This window comes from Mizuhopecten yessoensis, unplaced genomic scaffold (assembly GCF_002113885.1).
Source record: "Mizuhopecten yessoensis strain PY_sf001 unplaced genomic scaffold, ASM211388v2 scaffold5133, whole genome shotgun sequence".
NCBI classification, from domain to species: Eukaryota; Metazoa; Mollusca; class Bivalvia; order Pectinida; family Pectinidae; genus Mizuhopecten; species Mizuhopecten yessoensis.
The window spans coordinates 361,549-383,038 of NW_018405896.1; the positions used below are offsets into that span (position 1 = coordinate 361,549).

Here is a 21,490-nt window from a genome sequence, read left to right on the forward strand (position 1 = left end):
TATACACCTACCTGGTAAATGTGTCATCACAACAAAGACCATCGACATGTACTATACACCTACCTGGTAAAGGTGACGTCACAACAAATACCATCGACATGTAATATACACCTACCTGGTAAATGTGTCATCACAACAAAGACCATCGACATGTACTATACACCTACCTGGTAAAGGTGACGTCACATCATCAAACACCATCTTCATGTACTGTAGTCCTACTTGTTAAAGTCCATCACACAGATATAATAAATGTTATTATTCTACTGACCTTTATATTTACTCGATTCTTCCCAAAAATGATATGAATCTCTGCATTTGTGTTACGAAGGTGATGGGAGGCCACGAGAGTGGAAACGGGCCACAGGATGCATTCATGGTGTGGTTACACAATAACTACGTTAGTCGTAAAGACCTGGAGGAGCGCATGTCCCTCATGGCTGCTGATATCACCCGCCACATCTTGGCTGAGCAAAAGAAGGGAATGGAGCCCTCCATCACCATCACCAATTCTGGGGGTGGGGCCGATATATCTGAACAGGTGAGAAGGTTATATCATAGCAATTCATTGTTATGTGGAATGATTAAATTGAGTAATTTGTTTACTAAAGAGAGTTTTTACAGAAAAGCTTAAGATGGACAGCAGTCTGGTATTGTAAGCCTTGGCTTTATTTAAGGACTGGTTGCCATATTTTTGCCGTTTATTTGCGTGTAAACTACATCGGGCTTGCGATATATTGAATGGTGCGCGTTAGCGCACCATGTTAAATATATCGCAAGCCCGATGTCGTTTACACGCCAATAAACGTCAAAAATATGACAACCAATCCTTATATTTATATTCCAAACCAACAATATTAGTTGTGCAATGTTGCGAGTATTGTTAATTGCCGTTTTAAAACTCTTATACACACCGACAGGGTCAGCGGTAAATTGTTCGGAACAGCCGGGTAGTTTCGCATTCCACAGTCGTTGTCAAGGGCAACCAGGCTAAAAAAAAAAAAAACCAAGAAAGTTCCACAGTAAACACATCAATTTAATAATAGATTTTTTTTTATTTAAATGCATATATGTCAATTACCAAATTGTATACTAACATGTGACCATTTTAATATATGTTGTGGTCATTTAGCGATTTAACTGTCATACAATAACATTTTAAGACACAACACCGCGGAACATCGCCACTTGGCGGTAATTAGGTCAGTGTATCACTACATTGATCTAATCCCCGTTGTAGTTCATTGGAAAATATGTGACAATGGGGCCAGTAGAGTTATCTAGGCCCTATGCAGTGCAAATGTAAATATATACATATACAAATCGGTAATTTGTAAACTTCTACCAGAAATAAACTTACTGAGTCACTTAGGTGATGTATTGGTACAATGTATTATTGCCTTTTTCCATCATTGTGTGTCATTTGTTTTGTGTAAACAAACATATTTTATGATTTATCAGAAACTGTCCTCTCAGATTTTGATGAAACTTGGGGGGTAATCATCACAAGAGGGCCAACATTACATAAAATGATCCATGGGTGTTGAGGATCAGAATCTAGATTCAAGAAGAGGCTGACTGACCCCATAGGCCTGTTGTTAATGAAAAATGTCACATATTCCTGTATCAGAATAACATTCTGGTGTGCAATACTTTGTTGAAGTAGTGTGACTGAATTATATCTTCTTAATTCAAACAGCTAATAAGGACCATTGTAGATGATGCTCTACTCAAGTACAGTGCAGACAAGATTGGACTACCAGATTTTGCCCTGGAATCTTCTGGTATGTTTCATTATAGACAAGATTTGGCTGCCTGCCTTTGCTCTGGAACCCTTTGTTAAACTTCTACTTTTTTAACTGCCACTTGTATCCTTCCAAGGTTATAGTTTTCTCTTAATAAAAGGAATTTCAGCCAGTTAACCAATTACTAAAATCAATGAGCAAATAGTTTGACATGTGATTTCTCTATTTTTCAGGAGGAAGTGTGATAAGCACGAGGTGCTCCGAGACCTACCATAAGAAAACAGCTCAGTACAGCATCATGGGTATACCCCTGTGGTACGCCTCAAACTCTCCTCGTACCGTCATACAGGTAAACCTACACACAAAATGTAAATTCATACCTGTGGTACACCTCAAACTCTCCTCGTACCGTCATACAGGTAAACCTACACACAAAATGTAACTACATACCTGTGGTACGCCTCAAACTCTCCTTGTACCGTCATACAGGTAAACCTACACACAAAATGTAACTACATACATGTGTTACGCCTCAAACTCTCCTTGTACCATCATACAGGTAAACCTACACACAAAATGTAACTACATACCTGTGGTACGCCTCAAACTCTCCTTGTACCGTCATACAGGTAAACCTACACACAAAATGTAACTACATACCTGTGTTACGCCTCAAACTCTCCTTGTACCATCATACAGGTAAACCTACACACAAAATGTAACTACATACCTGTGGTACGCCTTAAACTCCCCTCGTACGGTCATACAGGTAAACCTATACACAAAATGTAACTGCATACCTGTGGTACACCTTAAACTCTCCTTGTATCGTCATACAGGTAAACCTTCACACAAAATGTAACTACATACCTGTGGTTCACCTTAAACTCTGCTCGTACCGTCATACAGGTAAACCTACACACAAAATGAAACTACATACCTGTGGTACGCCTCAAACTCTCCTCGTACCGTCATACAGGTAACCCTACACACAAAATGTAACTACATACCTGTGGTACGCCTTAAACTCCCCTCGTACCGTCATACAGGTAAACCTATACACAAAATGTAACTACATACCTGTGGTACACCTTAAACTCTCCTCGTACCGTCATACAGGTAAACCTACACACAAAATGAAACTACATACCTGTGGTACGCCTCAAACTCTCCTTGTACCGTCATACAGGGAAACCTACACACAAAATGTAACTACATACCTGTGGTACGCCTTAAACTACCCTCGTACCGTCATACAGGTAAACCTATACACAAAATGTAACTACATACCTGTGGTACACCTTAAACTCTCCTTGTATCGTCATACAGGTAAACCTTCACACAAAATGTAACTACATACCTGTGGTACACCTTAAACCCCTCTCGTACTGTCATACAGGTAAACCTACACACAAAATGTCACTACATACCTGTGGTACACCTTAAACTCTCCTTGTACCTTCATACAGGTAAACCTTCACACAAAATGTAATAACATACCTGTGGTACACCTTAAACTCACCTTGTACCGTCATACAAGTAAACCTTCACACAAAATGTAATAACATACCTGTGGTACACCTTAAACTCTCCTTGTCTAACAGTTAATGATGTTTGTACTTCACAGCCGGAGGTCCATCCAGGATCATGCTGGGCATTCCAGGGAAGTCAGGGCCACCTGGTAGTGGAACTCTCAACTATTATAACGCCAACAGGATTCTCGCTTGAGCACATTCCAAAATCTGTAGCACCAAATGGCAAAATTGACAGCGCTCCCAAGGATTTCCTTGTACAGGTATTGGACATATCTGGTTTAATTTGAACAGTTTATGTCCATAATGAAATAGTTATCTGCTTATCAGGTAACTTTGTTCTTCATTTGATAGAACTCTGTAACTTTAACTCACCTTTGGAATGGGGTGTTAGACCCATTAGGTAAAATGGGAAAACGAAATCTCTTCTTTAAGAATAACTGGGTTGATTTTACATTAAATTGTTCAGAAATATGCCTGGGGCATGGATTATTAGACCGGACACTACAAAGTTAGATTAGATATACTGGTGTATTCAGTCTTTCTGTCATGGATAAAAGGTTTTCTGAACATTTCCTCCTTGATTGATTTCAATAAATTTTTCATTAAATTTAATACAATGAAAGTTTCTGGGGTGATACATGGGGATATAATTCACGTTGAATGGACATCTATTAATTTTTGCTTTTCAAGATGGCCACTGATTGGTCGATACATTTATAGTAACAGTCCCTGTTCAGAACTTATCGTATGAGGACCATAGCTGTAAATATTTTTTAAAGACTTTTATGAAAATTTGCAACCATTTTCATTGCAGAGCAGGGCGTATGTACTGTTCTAGTTCAATGGACATGTGTAGAATGTGTTGATGAATGCTTAGCTAAGTTTTACATCTTAATGTTGTGTACCATTGCAGGGAATGACAGGCGAGAAGGATGTGTCTGGTAAAGTGTTGGGGAACTACACCTACAATGATGACGGCAGACCTCTCCAGTTTTTCCCTATACAGGTATGCCTTTATTCAATGTGTTGACATACTGTTAAAAAGCAGATGTGTCCCTAGACTTACTGTAGCTGACCTCTCCCTTACGTTATACAGATTTTTTATTACTGTTTACTTACTGAAGCTGGAGATGCCGTTGAAATTCTGTGCCTTGGTACACCTGAATAACATATAAACTAAATTGAAACGTTACTATACCCTGCCAACATTGAGGGGAGTATATAGCAATAGCTTTGCCGGTCTGTTTGTTTTTCCATCTGTCCCTGTCGTCTATATAACATACATTGTAGTGGTTAATGCTTGAACTAATGTAAAGACAGACTAAGGAAATGAAATGTGGTACACGTTTGTGGTAAAAATTTGGATGCTATAATTTACAGGTATCAGACCCAGGATTTTTCAAGTTTGTGGAACTCAAGATCCTCAGTAACCATGGTAGCCCAGTATTCACATGTGTGTACAGATTCCGTGTCCATGGCTCTCCGTATACAGGCTGATCCAAGGACATCTGCCATAGAGAGTAATTCTACAGGGTCAAGATAGTGGTGAAAGATATGTGTTCATGGCATAGGTTGGTCCTGACTTTGGGCAACAGTTTACAGGAGTGGTAGGTCTTGACTTTAGGACAACAGTTTACAGGAGTGGTAGGGCTTGGCGTTAGGACAACAGTTTACAGGAGGGGTAGGTCTTGACTTTAGGAAAACAGTTTACAGGAGTGGTAGGGCCTGACTTTTGGACAACAGTTTACAGGAGTGGTAGGTCTTGACTTTGGGACAACAGTTTACAGGAGGGGTAGGTCTTGACTTTAGGAAAACAGTTTACAGGAGTGGTAGGTCCTGACTTTAGGACAACAGTTTACAGGAGTGGTAGGTCTTGACTTTGGGACAACAGTTTACAGGAGTGGTAGGTCCTGATTTTGGGACAACAGTTTACAGATTAGTAGATACATACATTGGTGAACTACAGAGATCTGAGATGTGTTCAGGGTACTAAAGACGAATCTCGATGAAATTCTATACAGGGATGTAAAGTAACTGTTGTGAAGTGATGCTACACACAAAATGATTCTGACCAAACCAAAAGGTGCATCATGACTAATTGACCATTTGATAGCAGCAAGGTTACATGTGGAAAGGAAGTGAATCATTAGTAGACAGTTGGTGCTTGTGATGTTTGTTTATACACTATCCAGTGTATTGACCATTATACAACACACAGAATATACAACAGTGATATCATCGGACCCTCTGAAGTATCCATGCTTGAAGAAATTTTGAAGAATTAAAAGATATTATGCTGACCATGCAAAATGTTTTATAAGTATTTGGAAACCTATGGGTAGCAACTTATATACACGTAAGTGCATTGATAAACACAGGATTATTAAACTTGAAAAGAATGCACATCAAATGTAATGTAGGATACCAAGATACAAATGTCTCATATGAAAATTTAGAACATTGTATCCAAAACAAATACTTAATGATTTAAGATCAGAATTTCTTGGAGATGAAATTTGCTACAGAATATGTTGGGATTGTGTAATCAGATGGTGGGCTAAACAGATTGCCTTTTGTTTTGGTCCATCATCCTTCAAGTAGTTCTTGTGACAGATGTTTCTCCGATGTGAAATGTAGGTTCCCCTTGGTTGATAGTTTTGCATGTTTAATATTAGACTGATTGGAAGAACCTGGCCATCTTTGATTTTGGGAGTTCAAGTTGTTATTTCTGAATTAATACTGGATGGATCTTTCTCAAATTCTATAGGTTCTCATTGATCCTTAGTTGTACATGTTTTATTTTGAGACTGATCAAGAATTAAGCAATTGGTTTTATTATCACTATTTCTCAGATTTCACAATTAAGTTCTCTTTGGTTCTTAATTGTGCATGTTCAATTTGGGCAACAATCCTAGAACTTGACAATTAAAGTGCATAGTCATTATTTCTCTGAATGTTCTAGAGAGTTCTAGAGTAAGTAGGTTATTCATGTTCCCTAGTTCTGCTTATTTCATTTTGAGCTTCATACTGCTTCATTCTATTGCTGCCAGAAATCAGAAATATCTTTTGTTCTATTTCTTTTTTTACATATATTAAAGTTCTAGTAAAAAGGTAAATTACAACCTCACTTTGAAAGGATAATGTCAAACACAGCAGCAGCAGCAACTTTTGATCTAAAGTTAGCACAAGATGTATAACCTGATACATTTGAGTGCTTTGATTATGTTTGGGCTTATCTCACCAAAATTAATGTTGATGAGTGTGTTGAAGAAATGTCTACGTTGGTAAAAAGGAGTGCAATGGTGTAAGTTAGTATGGTGAATGGGCGAGGATTGGTTGAACCATTTAAGTGCTGTCAGGTGAACATGTTTGTGTAATTTAATGATAGTTCATTTTTTGCTGTGTATCAAATCAAGAATCAGAACATGCTCTAAAGTGCTGTAATGACCACAGTTTCCTATGTTTATATAAGGTTGTCATTTTCTTCAAAAATAACGGTTGTGTAGGTTTTATAAGGTTACCTCAAGCAGTTGATCTATTGCCATCCATCTTTGTCTCTTATTGTCCATTAACAGTTGATAGTTTCCACTTTATCTCATTCTAATAACCATAACTATGAGGTACGTGTAGGGTCATAACATTGGCCTGTAGTTAGCTGAGATGGAGGGCTCCTGATACTAGCAAGTGTAAAATGTTTTACCTTTTTATATGATTTATTATACTTGGCTGACTGTCAAATCCCAGGGCTGCCTTCCTTCATAGGATCTGCTGTTTGACTCGAGTCAAAGTTTGTTGTAGACCTGATTAAGAGATTTGTATATATGTTTTTAAATATGATAGTTTTTTTTTGTGTATTTTGTTTATAAAAACCAAATTGACCATTGTCCACATGATAGAGACAGACTGTGTAATAACCTAGCTACTAGGACTTTAGATAGCTGTACATGTTGTAGTCATCAATCACCTTTACATTACAATGTCTTGTGCATTTAAACATCAACATGTAGTAGAAGCGAAACAAAATTTCAAAATCAATCCATGAAATAGAATTTATAAAAGGTTGTCCAATATAACAATAAAACAAATTGCACAGTTATAGGTATTGAGATATGACTCACCTTTAATTTGGCATAACTGTTTTCACATTTTATTCCAAGTGTATGTTTTACATATGAATTATTGCTCCTGTCATACTTGAATGAAGCAAATAAAAAAGAAAAGCATAATATAAGCAAATTAAATAATTTAAGATTCCAAAGGAAATAGCTTAAGGATTTACCTAAAAGTACAAAATGTACATATACTACGTATTTGTACAACACATGCAACAAGACTGCCAAACCTTGCCTTGCCTGCCAGTAATGTTTTAGGTACAAATGTCATAAATCAAATTTTTTGTTTTGTTTAGGAAATATTTCAATTTCAATAATCATAGCATGAATCTAAAAAAAAATCGTAAATATGCAAAATTGGACTAATTAGAGGTAAATGTAATCATTTTGAGTCCCTACAAACGTTTTCAGCTACCGGGTTTACAAAATGAGAGATTCCAAACGTTGTTCCTGTTGATTTTCATAGTTTATACAGCTATAAGTACCAGATTTTAATTTATTGTCTGTGTTTTATTTGTTTTTACTATAGCTATAATATGGTAATTTTATTTGCAATAGCAGTTTGTTTAGATTTATTTTCCGTTGTTTTGTTTTCATTCCAGGCAGTGTAACTTTGACAATTCCTTGTCAAATTTTAGATATTTTTTTTTAGATTGTTTTAGCTTTTGTCGGTGTTAAAGTTCTAATAGTGTGTATACATGTATTTTATGTAATTGTGGTGTATAGATAAGCGTAGTTTATACATATTCAATATTACTGTGTATGATGCTTACTGCTCAAGTTATCAATGACATTTTATTTATTATGATATTAACGCTTTTATATTTAAATTACAATTACACATAACCATTACATATGATTACAGTGTAAATTAAGGAAGGAGTCATATCATGTATGGCGTTTTAACCAGTTACAAAACCAACCAACACAGTGTCAGCAGCAATTTTTAAGGGTGGATCCTCAATACAAGATTTCTGTCCTTGTGATGAGGTATTTGAACTGATCTCATTAGGTTAAAACTTCATTAATTGGAATCAAAATGGTTAAATAACATTTTAACATAACAGGACAATATTTTTTCCTAATCATTCTGACCATGACAATAACAAAATTGCCTTAATATTTATTGTGAGACAGAACAAATGCAGGTATCCCACCCAAATTGTTCACCACTTTTTTCAAAATTATTCAAGTTAAGTACATATATATCTTTGTTCACTTTGTGTATTGACACTCTCTTGTGATATAAATACCCTTTTCATTTAATGTACAGTCTGTATTGACACTATTTTTTCCTAAAATGTCCTCTACTTTATGTTAATTTACACTTTTTTGTGAGGTTAATGTCCTCTTCATTGACCCTGTTTTGTGATGTGACTTTAATGTTTTTTCATGTGTGTTGGGATATGTTCATAGGTTCATTAAGGCAGAAACTTAAATTTGATATTCTATAGAACAATAATTATAACAAGCTCCCAAGGACTTCAGAAATTGGTTTGCTAATTACAAGTGTTAATGGTCGATGACAAGGGTCATAAATAGGGTTTTGTTAAGAGCATGAATTCATAATAAAATGAGTTTACCTGGTAATTGTATCCTTATTGCTCGACTTGTCCATCTGCAAATATTTTTGTAATTAAGTTAGCGATTTTTCATAATACATATGTAGGATATCTGATTTTTAAATGACTTTTTTTTTATAGGTTGAATGAAGCCTATTAATGAAATATGAATTGTCCTGTTATTTGAAATTTTCCTTCCAGATTATTATGATACAACTAAGATCAATTGATTTCGATTTGGATTTCTCTGATGTCACTGTTTTCACTATTGGTTTTATTGGAGTTGAATGTAGTTCAGATAGAGGTCATTATAAATTTACGATTTGTTACGATGTGTATGTTTCTTGTGTAACCATTTATTTTTGGCATTGTTTGTTTTCTCCACATCCTTTGTGTTCATTTTAAGAATAAAATATTTTAGATTGTTTGGGAAAGTCTCAAGTTCTATGTGGTCAAGCCCACCCATTATAGTTAACTCTTATGTCCCAAAGTGGCACTCCACTCACCATCATTGTGAGATATGAAAGTTTCAGCATAAAAATGTAGGTCATTGATCAAAATTTTAGAAGGGACAGTAGGCATAGCCTTTATAAGTTCTCTCCAGAAGGCAGACAGTAAGTAATATTTACTTATTATTATTTTTTATCCCGAAACCTAGACTGACCAGCTGACTAGGTCAAAGTATATGTTATTGTTGTCAGGTTATATAAGGTAGACAGGAGTTGTCCACGTTGTCCATCTGTTGTATGTTATTGATATACATGTATGTTTCACGTTTACTGTGACATCTGTTAGGCAGCAACCTAAAATAAAATACTTAAAGATTAACTTTAGTTAGTTTGTTTGGTTCTGTTTTACATCCTATTAACAGCTATATGGTCATGTAAGGACTTGCCAGGTTTTGGTGGTGGAGGAAAGTCGGAGTTTCCGGAGAAAAACCACCGACCTATGGCCAGTACCTGGCGACTGCCCCATGTAGGTCTCGAACCCGCGACCCAGTGGTGGAGGGCTAGTGGTAGCAGAATGTCAGACGCCTGAACCACCGCGGCTATTTAATGGATCAATATATCCCAATCAGCATATTCTATCGCCTCACAATACTTCAAACATTCTTGAGCAAATCTTTTGACTTGCCCTATTTTACTTGGATCCTTGGAAACTTCACTTTGTCCATGACAAAGTCTTATCTTTATTCTCCTTCCTGTTTGTAAAAAGGCAAAGAGAGAGGGAGAAGAGGAGACAAAGGATGGATGAAGATGAAAGAACCAAGGATAATTGAGACACTGACTATTCCTCCGACATTGATAAATATTTAAAATATTACAACAATCACCTGCGGCCATAACTCTTCCTGGCAAATGTCTAAAGAAAATTCACATGTAAAATAAGGTCATAGTTTTCAGTGGATTTTTGGAAAGATGACTATTGTCTTCAGTATTTAAGCCCCTCATTTTAAAGACCCTTGAACTGCCACTGGTTTAAGGTGCTTTATCGAACATTCACTTTCTATTTACTCCTTTAAAAAAATAATGTATCCTACAATTGCCTGGGAGGTTTATCAATAATGTGTCATCTACGTTAAATGGACCCATTCTTTCAAATATCCTGGATCTGCCACAGGTCTTTGTAGCACTTGGCTAAGTACATGTTTTAAGCGCTAGGCCAATGGCCTACGTGTACGATCACAACAAAACGGGGAAACCATTGTGAATGTTTTCCAATAGGAATATGTTAGAGTCTTTCCGTAGTTCCTTTAAAGAAATTCTTAGACGGTTTCTGATTGGCGTTTGTCTCCCGTCTAAGCCATAGAAGACACAACGTTGTTCCCACAGAAGTGGCTGTTCCTCCACTTTGTTAAAAATTAAAATTCTTCAAAATCCAAAACGGGTTGCATGCATACGTAATTACGTCAAAACAATAATGATATCAATCTTATCCTTATTGGCATACCAATTCCTGAAATTCCCGTAAAAATGGCCGACAGGTGGAAATCTTGGATTTTGACAGTTAGGTTTTGTTATCTCTATTTCTCTGAAAGTACCAGAGAGATGTTTCTCAAATTGTATGTGTGTTTTCCCCTTGTTTAAAAATATCCCTGATTCTAATGAGAATTCATTCTTCATTGACAGCACATATTAACTATGTCAGAATTACAAGTTTTTAGTAATTCTTATACAATGACATATGACATGTCAAGATTTAAGTTGATGTACGAGATGTACGGAAAATGAAGGCAGAGAAGGTAAAATATTATCTTTTGTAGATTCTCATTAAGATCCTCTCATGGTGGGCGCCAAGATCCTTCCATGATCTTTTTGTTTCCAACAACATCTAGTTGACGAAACAACCCAACACAAAGCAAAAATGTACAATGATTTTATTCACTATGAGGCGTTAACAATGATATGGACTGACCACGTAGGTGGTGTGGGACTGCTCAAGCCATTGGGAAAACAGGCAGGTTCTGAAAGTAAAACTGTACTTGTAAACAAATTGTCGGACATTTAAAGTACATATACTTGTATACGTTTAAGAAAAATACGCTGAAATGTTATGACGTTATGGAAACATCCTCATGTTTTACGACGTAATAAACTTGATGATCGTGACGTTGTGGTAAACACCATGCCACAGGCCTAGTGGTATACCGTTAGTGATCACAGACCGAGACACTTGTGGGAAGTCGCCCAAGAAAATGGCATGCAATACAAAGAAGTGTTTTATGAATGCATTTATAATGACAATATGTGCATTAAATTGTTCATCGACTTTGCAATAGCTGGCTACACGGGCAATAGCTGGCTCAGTAGCTGGTTACACGGACAGTTTGAGGTTGAAAATAGTTACCAACCTATTACTTTCACAATTTATTCCGAAATAATCAGAACCTGCTTTTGGCTCTAAAGCATTTCAAATATATGTACATTTCATCCCAAAATGTTATCTAATTGCATTCTATCGTAACCACGCGCTGGAAATATCACGTTGTAATAGAAAATTGTGTCCTGTATATTTATGAAAATTGAACTAATATGAATAAAATTGATATTATGGCGAAAAAATGCATAAATATTTAACAAACAAAATCCCGTTCTGGGTTAAAAAGAATTAATTACTTGGTTATCGCGGAAATGTTAACCAGTATCTTGTCTATTGTGTAGGTTAGGTGTACTTACGGAGTGGATAAGTGGAACATTATCACAGAAAGCCGGGGGCATGAACACTGAGGAGTCCTTGATCCCAGGGGTGATATTACTGTAACCGACGGACTGCATGTACCGGTCTGAAGGAAGCAAAGTTGTCATTAACACATACTGCGAAACAATCACTTCTCGGGAGAGGACATTTTCTATCAGAAGATTGTCACTCATCTGAACTCTTTAATTGACAGAAAGTTAAGTCAGTTGCATTCTCGTTTGACATACTTGAATGCAGGAATATGATATTTGCTTTCTAAAACGTTATACAAAACTACTACAATGAAATAATATATCTACGTGAAAGGACGATGGAAATGCGATGGGCGTCCGTCAATAGTTCCGATCGAGGTCCCAGACTTGTATAACAAATTTGCATTTTCATATCGTGGTCGCGGCCCCAATTTGTAGCATTGCGCGGAACATGCGACAAGTTAGAATCGCCAAATTATAAACAGAAACTTTGTCAACTGAACTACATGATCACCTGCGATCTATCCAGCCCAGATCCATTATAATTCATTCGGAAATTCATGTACCGAATAATTTAGTGAGGGTCAAAATACTAAAATAATTTCTTATGGGTTGGTTTTCAAATTACCCAAAATATACCGTGAAAATACAACTTACTTCCAGCGTAATCTCCATAAATCACTTCTTGTACTGGTGCGCACGTGTCTTGTGTAACGGTTGCCAACACATTAAAGCCGTGCCTGACGTAGCTGTACGCAGTAACGTTGAGTGGAGTAATGGCGCCGTAGTAAGTATCGCCATCATTGTGAGCATTGGCTATTTGAATGAAAACAAAGAATATATGTAGGAAAGGACACGACAGAAAAAGCATCCATTGCTTGGTCCAGTGGACAAAAGTTACGTGCTAGTTACGGCCAGTACCTGGCGACTGCCCCATGTAGGTCTCGAACCCGCGACCCACAGGGTAACTGGCTTAGTCCAGTGGACCATTGAAGTTACGTGTTAGTTACAGTGTAACTGGCTTAGTCCAGTGGACCATTGAAGATACGTGTTAGTTACAGTGTAACTTGCTTAGTCCAGTGGACCCTTGAAGTTACGTGTTAGTTACAGTGAGACTGACTTAGTCCAGTGGACCCTTGAAGTTACGTGTTAGTTAAAGTGAGACTGACTTAGTCCAGTGGACCCTTGAAGTTACGTGTTAGTTAAAGTGAGACTGACTTAGTCCAGTGGACCCTTGACGTTACGTGTTAGTTGCAGTGAGACTGACCTAGTCCAGTGGACCCTTGAAGTTACGTGTTAGTTACAGTGAGCCTGACTAAGTCCAGTGGACCCTGGAAGCTACGTGTTAGTTACAGTGAGACTGACTAAGTCTAGTGGACCCTTGAAGTTACGTGTTAGGTACAGTGAGACTGACTAAGTCTAGTGGACCCTTGCAGTTACGTGTTAGTTACAGTGAGACTGACTAAGTTTAGTGGACCCTTGAAGTTACGTGTTAGTTACAGTGAGACTGACTTAGTCCAGTGGACCCTTGCAGTTACGTGTTCTTTACCGTGAGACTGACTAAGTCCAGTAGACCCTTGAAGTTACGTGTTAGTTACAGTGTAACTGGCTTAGTCCAGTGGACCCTTGCAGTTACGTGTTCTTTACCGTGAGACTGACGAAGTCCAGTAGACCCTTGAAGTTACGTGTTAGTTACAGTGAAACTGGCTTAGTCCAGTGGACCCTTGACGTTACGTGTTAGTTACAGTGTAACTGGCTTAGTGCAGTGGACCCTTTAAGTTACGTTTTAGTTACAGTGTAACTGGCTTAGTCCAGTGGACCCTTGGAGTTACGTGTTAGTTACAGTGTAACTGGATTAGTCCAGTGGACCCAAGTGACGTGTTAGTTACAGTGAGACTGACTAAGTCCAGTGGATCCATGAAGTTACGTGTTCTTTACCGTGATACTGATTAAGTCCAGTGAAAAAATGCATAAATATTTAATAAACAAAATCCCGTTCTGGGTTAGAAAGAATGACTGGCTTAGTCCAGTGGACCCTTGAAGTTACGTGTTAGTTACAGTGTAACTGGCTTAGTCCAGTGGACCCTTGAAGTTACGTGTTAGTTACAGTGTAACTGGCTTAGTCCAGTGGACCCAAGTGACGTGTTAGTTACAGTGTAACTGGCCTAGTCCAGTGGACCCTTGAAGTTACGTGTTAGTTACAGTGAGACTGACTAAGTCCAGTGGACCCTTGAAGTTACGTGTTAGTTACAGTGAGACTAAGTCAAGTGGACCTTTGAAGTTACGTGTTAGTTACAGTGCAACTGGCTTAGTCGAGTGGACACTTGAAGTTACGTGTTCGTTACAGTGTAACTGGATTAGTTTAGTGGACCCAAGTAACGTGTTAGTTACAGTGAGACTGACTAAGTCCAGTGGACCCTTGAAGTTACGTATTAGTTACAGTGAAGATGACTAAGTCCAGTGGACCCTTGAAGTAACGTGTTAGTTACAGTGAGACTGACTTAGTCCAGTGGACCCTTGAAGTTACGTGTTCTTTACCGTGAGACTGACTAAGTCTAGTGGACCCTTGAAGTTACGTGTTAGTTACAGTGTAACTGACTAAGTCCAGTGGACCATTGAAGTAACGTGTTAGTTACAGTGAGACTGACTAAGTCCAGTGGACCCTTGAAGTTACGTGTAAGTTACAATGAGACTAAGTCCAGTGGACCCTTGAAGTTACGTGTTAGTTACAGTGTAACTGGCTGAGTCCAGTTGACCCTTGAAGTTACGTGTTCGTTACAGTGTAACTGGCTTAGTCCAGTGGACCCAAGTAACGTGTTAGTTACAGTGAGACTGACTAAGTCCAGTGGACCATTGAAGTTACGTGTTAGTTACAGTGAGACTGACTAAATATAGTGGACCTTTGAAGTTACGTGTTAGTTACAGTGTAACTGGCTTAGTCCAGTGTACCCCTGAAGTTATGTGTTCGTTACAGTGTAACTGGCTTAGTCCAGTGGACCCCTGAAGTTACGTGTTAGTTACAGTGTAACTTGCTTAGTCCAGTGGACCCAATTGACGTGTTCGTTACAGTGAGACTGACTAAGTCCAGTGGACCAAAGTTCATTACAGTGAGACTGACGGAAGATATACGTTAACATAAGGATGTACGTCAACAGACGGAAGTAGTTAACAGACGGGAGTACATAAACAAACGGTAGAAACATTAACAGACGGGACTACATAAACGTTAACAGATGGGAGTACATAAACGTTTACAGACGGGACTACATAAACGTTTACAGACGGGACTACAGAAACGTTTACAGACGGGAGTACATTAACAAACGGCAGAAACGTTTACAGACAGGAGTACATAAACACACGGTAGAAACGTTTACAGCCGGGAGTACATAAACAAACGATAGAAACGTTTACAGACGGGAGTACATTAACAAACGGTAGAAACGTTTACAGACGGGAGTACATAAACACACGGTAGAAACGTTTACAGACGGGAGTACATTAACAAACGGTAGAAACGTTTACAGACGGGATTACGTATAAACACAGTAAAACTATGCATAAAAGTTGGAAGACGAGTTAGAATAGGTAGGTCTTGACGAGGAAACCATACATATATGAATTATGCTTTAATTTAGCTTCACTACCTCAGGAAAGTTACAACTGTGCATTTGTCTTACTGTTATACAAACTTGTAGAATCTAGAAATTTACCATAAAAACTAAAAAGTACTTACATGGAATGCAGCTTTCTAAAAAGCTTCCAAGAGTAGTCCTGGTACATTTTGGTCCCTGAATGGTGTACTGAATGCCCTGTTGAAGAAGACATATACATTAATATTTAATATGGATACTCAGAAAGTTGCGTTTGTATGCACCCTAGTGTCTACAGACTTCAGGCGATACTTATATGTACTTACTGCTGTTTATATATGGCGACACCTATTATGTACTTACTGCGCTATAGTCGAGGATGACTCCTGCGGTGCCGCTGAAGTTGCCCGAGCTGAGTGACTCTATGGTGGCGACACGCTTGTTTATGGCGTCATATGATATCATATAGGATGACTGTAATACAGAATGATAATAATATATGTGTCAAACGACGTCAATTACACGTCACCATACATAGGGATGCTTACTTATATCATACTCATACTGTTCGAATTACAAATTTCATTACGAATGTCAGAAAATCGGGCCGTCTCTAAATATGTGATTCTTACGACATTTGTTTTATTGGCGTGTAATCAATTTACTTCGGGATATTTTCTTGGTTGTTGATCATTGTTCAGGGTAGAACCCTGACACACTTCTCGTATCGGTGCTAGTATTGACCTATCTGATCATTAATTCAGCTTATGTATGAATTACAGGAACTTGTTACCCTGTATCAGCCGTCAATATCACTGCGGTCGGAATCAGAATCTTTGTTGTGTGTCCAAAAATCTCGTACTGTGACCTATACGGAAACAGATGCTTTGGGAGGGTTTCGGCTACGTTGTGGAATAGCTTACCATCTGCTATTAGGAAGTCGAATACCCTGGCGACATAAAAACTCACCTCTTCACGTCTGTATTTTAGAATCTTTGCAAAGACGTCATGTAAATACCACCCTTTTATTTGTTCAATTATGTGCACATTGCTTGTTAAATGTATGAAAGTGATTGCAAGCCTTTGTTGTTTGTTTTCACAATTATAACCATTACTATTATCCATATGTTGTAAAGCGCCTTAAAGTAATTTTACAAATTATATAGGGCGCTATATAAATGCTGTATATTATATTATATTATATTAAATATGTTGATTTGTTAAGAAAAAAAAACTTCAATCAGATGTTTATAGTTTTAAAAAATAGACAATAGATTCAACCTTAATTATTTCTTTCTTTGTTTATTAGAAGATGATAAATATCGCAGTAAAGCGTCATGATCAATACTTTTGAAAATAATGTATATTTTCTTTCTTTTTTTGGTGTAAAATAGATGCATTGCTCTTATAGTTAAAACAGAATATTTGGCTCTGCGTTCTAGCAAACTTTTTTCAAAAATCAACTCCTTACAGTTTTGAATACTCGATTTACCAAGTACACATCTGAGTAAATATTACGAATTTCGCTTCAAAGAGCACGTTGACAAAGTTCGTACTTACAGACAAAATCATGGGTTCCACGTCGTTGGGTTGGATGGCGGCCAGAACGTTCCCCTGTACGCCCTCCCATTGTTTGGGCACACAACAGATCTGGGCCCCTACCACTGCGGCGACGGACAAAGTGACTAGGACTTGAAGCATGTTGACTGTGGTGAGGTGATTCCTGTGGCGTCCTCTCAAGTAGTGACTCCTGAAACACAACTGCCCGCTCTACTTAGACCAGTGAACGTGACCTATCGCTCCTGTCCATCTCCTTATCAACTCTTATCATATAGAGCTTGACTTAGACTACTCGGTGACATTGTCTTACTCAATATCATTAAAGTTATCTTTGACACATGAAGTACCTATATACGATCACCCCAATAATATGATGTATTTTCTCATGTAATATGTATAAAGAAAGCTTTATAAGAAACTATTTTTTCACTTGTTCAAGTCTATCCGGACATTTGGATGGCTATTGTTAAATAATTTGTTACAAAATCGACAAATCAGTATTTGAAGATGAACTGTTGATGTTTTTCATTTTGATCCTATACTTTTGAAGTATGTTTCCTAAATCTTGTATTGCTAGCAAAGGTATTCATAATCTTGTACGGCTGACTAATAGAATCTTCCCCTACCTTTAGGGTGTGGCAGAGAAATCTCCTACCCGAGGGGTGGTTTTTTTGGTTGTCTAACCCGAGGCTCTTAATTCTCTGTTACACCCTCAAGGTAGGGGATGGTTATTTTTCTCCCATCTTATTATTTTAGTCTCACCTCCACCAACAATAATGTACCAAGTTTGTAAACCAAAGCACATGTGGGGTATGAATATCGTTATTCGCTTTTGATGACGTCACAATTACCGGTGACGCATTTTAATGACGTCACAATTGAACACGTGCTAATCGGCACGAGACTATCTCCCCCTAGGGGTGACAATCTGATCTTTCCCGGCTAAAACGAGAGACACGCCTGTGAAGGGTGTGAGAAAACGTTTTCTCGCACCTCAGACCGGGGTATCCCACGCCATACCCAAAGCTAGATTTTTCTACACTACACTACACTACGATGTATTCATTCGCGCATTAACTGCTTGAAATTGACAATTTGCATTATAGATGTTCTGTTTTGACGTTATTGTATAGTTTTGATGTTGTTAGATATTTGATGTTGTAGATAAAATATAATCTACATTGTGAAATACGTTGTAATCTATGTAAGGACGGACTACGTTTTTACGCGGAAGCATTCAAATGTAGCTTAAGCAGTGAAGAGGTCATCATCATTTGAGGCCCTAGGCGGGATACTTACAGTTTTTAGCAAAATAAAAAAAAAATCGAAATAAAAGGTGCGAGAAAAAAATCAAATACCTGTAACTGAGCAAGATCGGGTTTTTCTCTTACCCTGGACAGGTGTATCTGCACTTTTACCAGTGTGAGATTTCCTTTTCTCTTACCCTGGACAGGTGTATCCACACTTTTACTGGTGTGAGATTTCCTTTTCTCCCACACCTGACAGATTTATTTTGGGTCCATGTTTACCTTTATTTCACATTAAAATACTGTTAGATTTTGGAGAAAAATAATCAATCGCTACTGGTTGTGTAAGATAGAGAAATATCAACCCTCGGACTAAGATTTTTTGTTCATAAAAATCTTAGTCCTCGGGTTGAGATTTCTCTATCTTACACAACCAGTAGCGATCGATTCTATTATTCTCTTACCCTGGACAGGTGTATCCGCACTTTTACCGGTGTGAGATTAATAGAATCTATCGCTACTGGTTGTGTAAGATAGAGAAATCTAAAAATCTTAGTCCTCGGGTTGAGATTTCTCTATCTTACACAACCAGTNTTTTCTCCCACACCTGACAGATTTATCTCCCGTTTTGCCGGTGCTAGATTTATCTGTCTCCGCCCTAGGGTTGAGACGGGGGGATTCCCCTATTCATAACAATGGCATGACGTCACTTCAACAATACAATGACGTCACGTCAACAATCCATCAACAAATTGCCTGTATGTGTTTTGGGTCCATGTTAACCTTTATTTCACATTAAAATACTGTTAGATATGGGAGAAAAATAATCAATCGCTACTGGTTGTGTAAGATAGAGAAATCTCAACCCTCGGACTAAGACTTTTTGTCCAGAACTCGGCAAGCCTCGTTCTGGACAAAAAAATCTTAGTCCTCGGGTTGAGATTTCTCTATCTTACACAACCAGTAGCGATAGATTCTATTAATCTCACCCTAGGGTTGAGACGGGGGGATTCCCCTATTCATAACAATGGTATGACGTCACTTCAACAATACAATGACGTCACGTCAACAATACATCAACGACGCGTCAACCCTGAATTTAGCATGTAGCGTTGTCATTACATTGTGTATATGATACACATTGAAAGAACAGGGAAAGAGAAAAAGAATCATTCACCCCCTTGTGGGTGAGATAGTGGAATCTCAACCCTCGATCATATTTTTGTAACAGGACGAGGAATAGTGATAAAGATTGTGCCGTCGCTGAGGCTCGAACCCGCGACTCTTGGCTCTCAAGCCCGATGCTCTTCCGCTGAGCTAAAAGGAAATTCCCTACAGCTGACGCTTGTAAGGCAACTTAATCAATGCACATCTTTTACATTTTGCCTTTTTTCTTTTTTTTTTAAATTTAAAATCATTGAATAATTGATTTAGTTCGACATCTTCGATATGCTTTAAACTGGTTACAGTACTTTTTTCATGAACGTTTACTACCTTCAATATTGTATTTCGTTCTGTTAAAATGAATCGATTATCTTTTTCTAACTTATACGGTACCTTATTTGTGTAATTCCTAGACTCAGGTCTGCAGAAGTACTTTGTGGCTTTTCCACTCTCTACTGGTCCTTAGACCTTGTCAGATGTCCATTCTTTCTGTTTGTCTTATTGTTTCTAATTTCTCTTTTTTAAATGATAAGATATCAAAATCTTTTGCTAAATTCCCTCAGATTTTATGTTACATGAATATATATTATATATACAGCCATTAAATACTTCTCACGTTTTGGTAGTTTTTTTTACTTATATTCGGCATGTCTAAAATATAACGCCTTGATCATGGATGTTTCAAAATTCCCCGCGTTATTAGTATTAAGCACTTATTGTTTCTATACACGATTAACTGTGTTTCCCTTACATACTCATTATCATATAGTAAACTAACCAAAGGCTCTTTCCCTTTTCAAAATTGTTGATTGTATTTCTAATGTTCTTATTTATATTAGCTCTATGTAATACATTTATAAAATTGTCAGGGATAAAGAAAAAATCCAGCCAAGCGATTATGTCGGTGATTAAACCAACATTATTTAAGTTGAAAAAAAATCAAAATTTAGCAAAATGATTTAACGATATCATTATATAAAGTAAAAAACGTAGCCGAAAAACATGCAATCTTATTTTCTTTTCTTAGTCACATTAAAAAAAAAAATCTTCGATTTATTCGTGTAATTGCATTTGTATTACCTATTACCTTTATCATATAGCTATATCATATATTTATACCTTTAAATTATAAGTATTCAGGGGACTCAACTCCTCTTGGTATGCGTTCAAGGGAGAGAACTACGGTTATCCAATATGGCGAGCTCCAAGGTAAACAACCGGGTTGCGATGCTCAAGCGAACATAAAGTGGCAAAATATGGAGGGTAAAATGAAAGCAAGAATGAATGGAAACGTCCCAACATCACTTGGGAGACCTGTTGGTTTGATGGCATTAGATGAACCGCCTCCAAGAATGAGAAGGACAATCGCAAGGTTAGTTTTGACAGGACATTGGTTGACCTACTGCCAGTACTGTTCATGGCACATCCGTCCATATAAGCCAGTAGGCTTATTGTGTTATACGTGCATACCAATAGACAACTTCATATTTTTATTGTTTTGTTTGTTTCTACTTATTGTTGAATGTGCTAGTTACATTTCCCTAAAAATTAAAATGAAGAAATGATGAGGAATTTTCTCCCATTTTCAATAAAACTTTGCTTTATGTTCCTGTTATTAGGTACTGTAGTGAAAGTTAACACATATGCTCAGGTCTGTAATGAGGTTAAATAAAAATAAGGAAAATACAAACGAGTTCACAATTGTTTTACTCAAGTTAACTTACTGAAAAGTAGCTTTTCTACTGTGACCTTTTTATTGGATTATAAAATAGTACACCTGGAAAAGGTAAACTTTTGATAAA

General features: G+C 37.4%; 3 protein-coding genes across 43 annotated transcripts in view; 2 read left to right on the plus strand and 1 right to left on the minus strand.

Annotated features, from left to right (window-relative positions):
- The window catches only part of LOC110450214 (SUN domain-containing protein 2-like), a 43,716-nt gene extending 33,937 nt beyond the window's left edge, over positions 1–9,779 (plus strand). For all 10 annotated transcript variants that reach the window (XM_021497543.1, XM_021497541.1, XM_021497542.1 and 7 more), the window contains 6 exons: positions 332–541; positions 1,700–1,784; positions 1,979–2,094; positions 3,373–3,540; positions 4,194–4,286; positions 4,661–9,779. In XM_021497543.1, the coding sequence (XP_021353218.1) occupies positions 332–541; positions 1,700–1,784; positions 1,979–2,094; positions 3,373–3,540; positions 4,194–4,286; positions 4,661–4,777 (789 nt within the window). In that variant the 3' untranslated portion in view covers positions 4,778–9,779. The remainder of the gene's footprint in view (positions 1–331; positions 542–1,699; positions 1,785–1,978; positions 2,095–3,372; positions 3,541–4,193; positions 4,287–4,660) is intronic.
- A 1,535-nt stretch (positions 9,780–11,314) lies between these two features.
- Positions 11,315–17,478, minus strand: LOC110450219 (ependymin-related protein 1-like). The gene is made up of 6 exons (XM_021497586.1): positions 17,278–17,478; positions 16,081–16,191; positions 15,861–15,936; positions 12,782–12,940; positions 12,131–12,237; positions 11,315–11,418 (listed from the first exon to the last, which is right to left on the minus strand). The coding sequence occupies exons 1-6, from the start codon at positions 17,416–17,418 to the stop codon at positions 11,392–11,394; spliced, it is 621 nt and encodes a 206-aa protein (XP_021353261.1). The 5' UTR covers positions 17,419–17,478; the 3' UTR covers positions 11,315–11,391.
- Positions 17,479–20,882: 3,404 nt separating this feature from the next.
- The window catches only part of LOC110450216 (187-kDa microtubule-associated protein AIR9-like), a 35,651-nt gene continuing 35,043 nt past the window's right edge, over positions 20,883–21,490 (plus strand). For all 32 annotated transcript variants that reach the window (XM_021497564.1, XM_021497567.1, XM_021497578.1 and 29 more), the window contains exon 1: positions 20,883–21,060. In XM_021497564.1, coding sequence (XP_021353239.1) covers positions 20,945–21,060 — 116 coding nt within the window. In that variant the 5' untranslated portion in view covers positions 20,883–20,944. The remainder of the gene's footprint in view (positions 21,061–21,490) is intronic.

Bases quoted from the DNA above. Each gene is read 5' to 3' on its own strand.
- LOC110450219 (XM_021497586.1), bottom strand. From the start codon at position 17,418: ATGCTTCAAGTCCTAGTCACTTTGTCCGTCGCCGCAGTGGTAGGGGCC. The intron at 12,941-15,860 runs GTAAGTACTTTT...TCATTCAAATAG, and splicing joins TTTAGAAAGCTGCATTCCAT to CCAATGCTCACAATGATGGC. The intron at 12,238-12,781 runs GTAAGTTGTATT...TGCTTCCTTCAG, and splicing joins TTATGGAGATTACGCTGGAA to ACCGGTACATGCAGTCCGTC.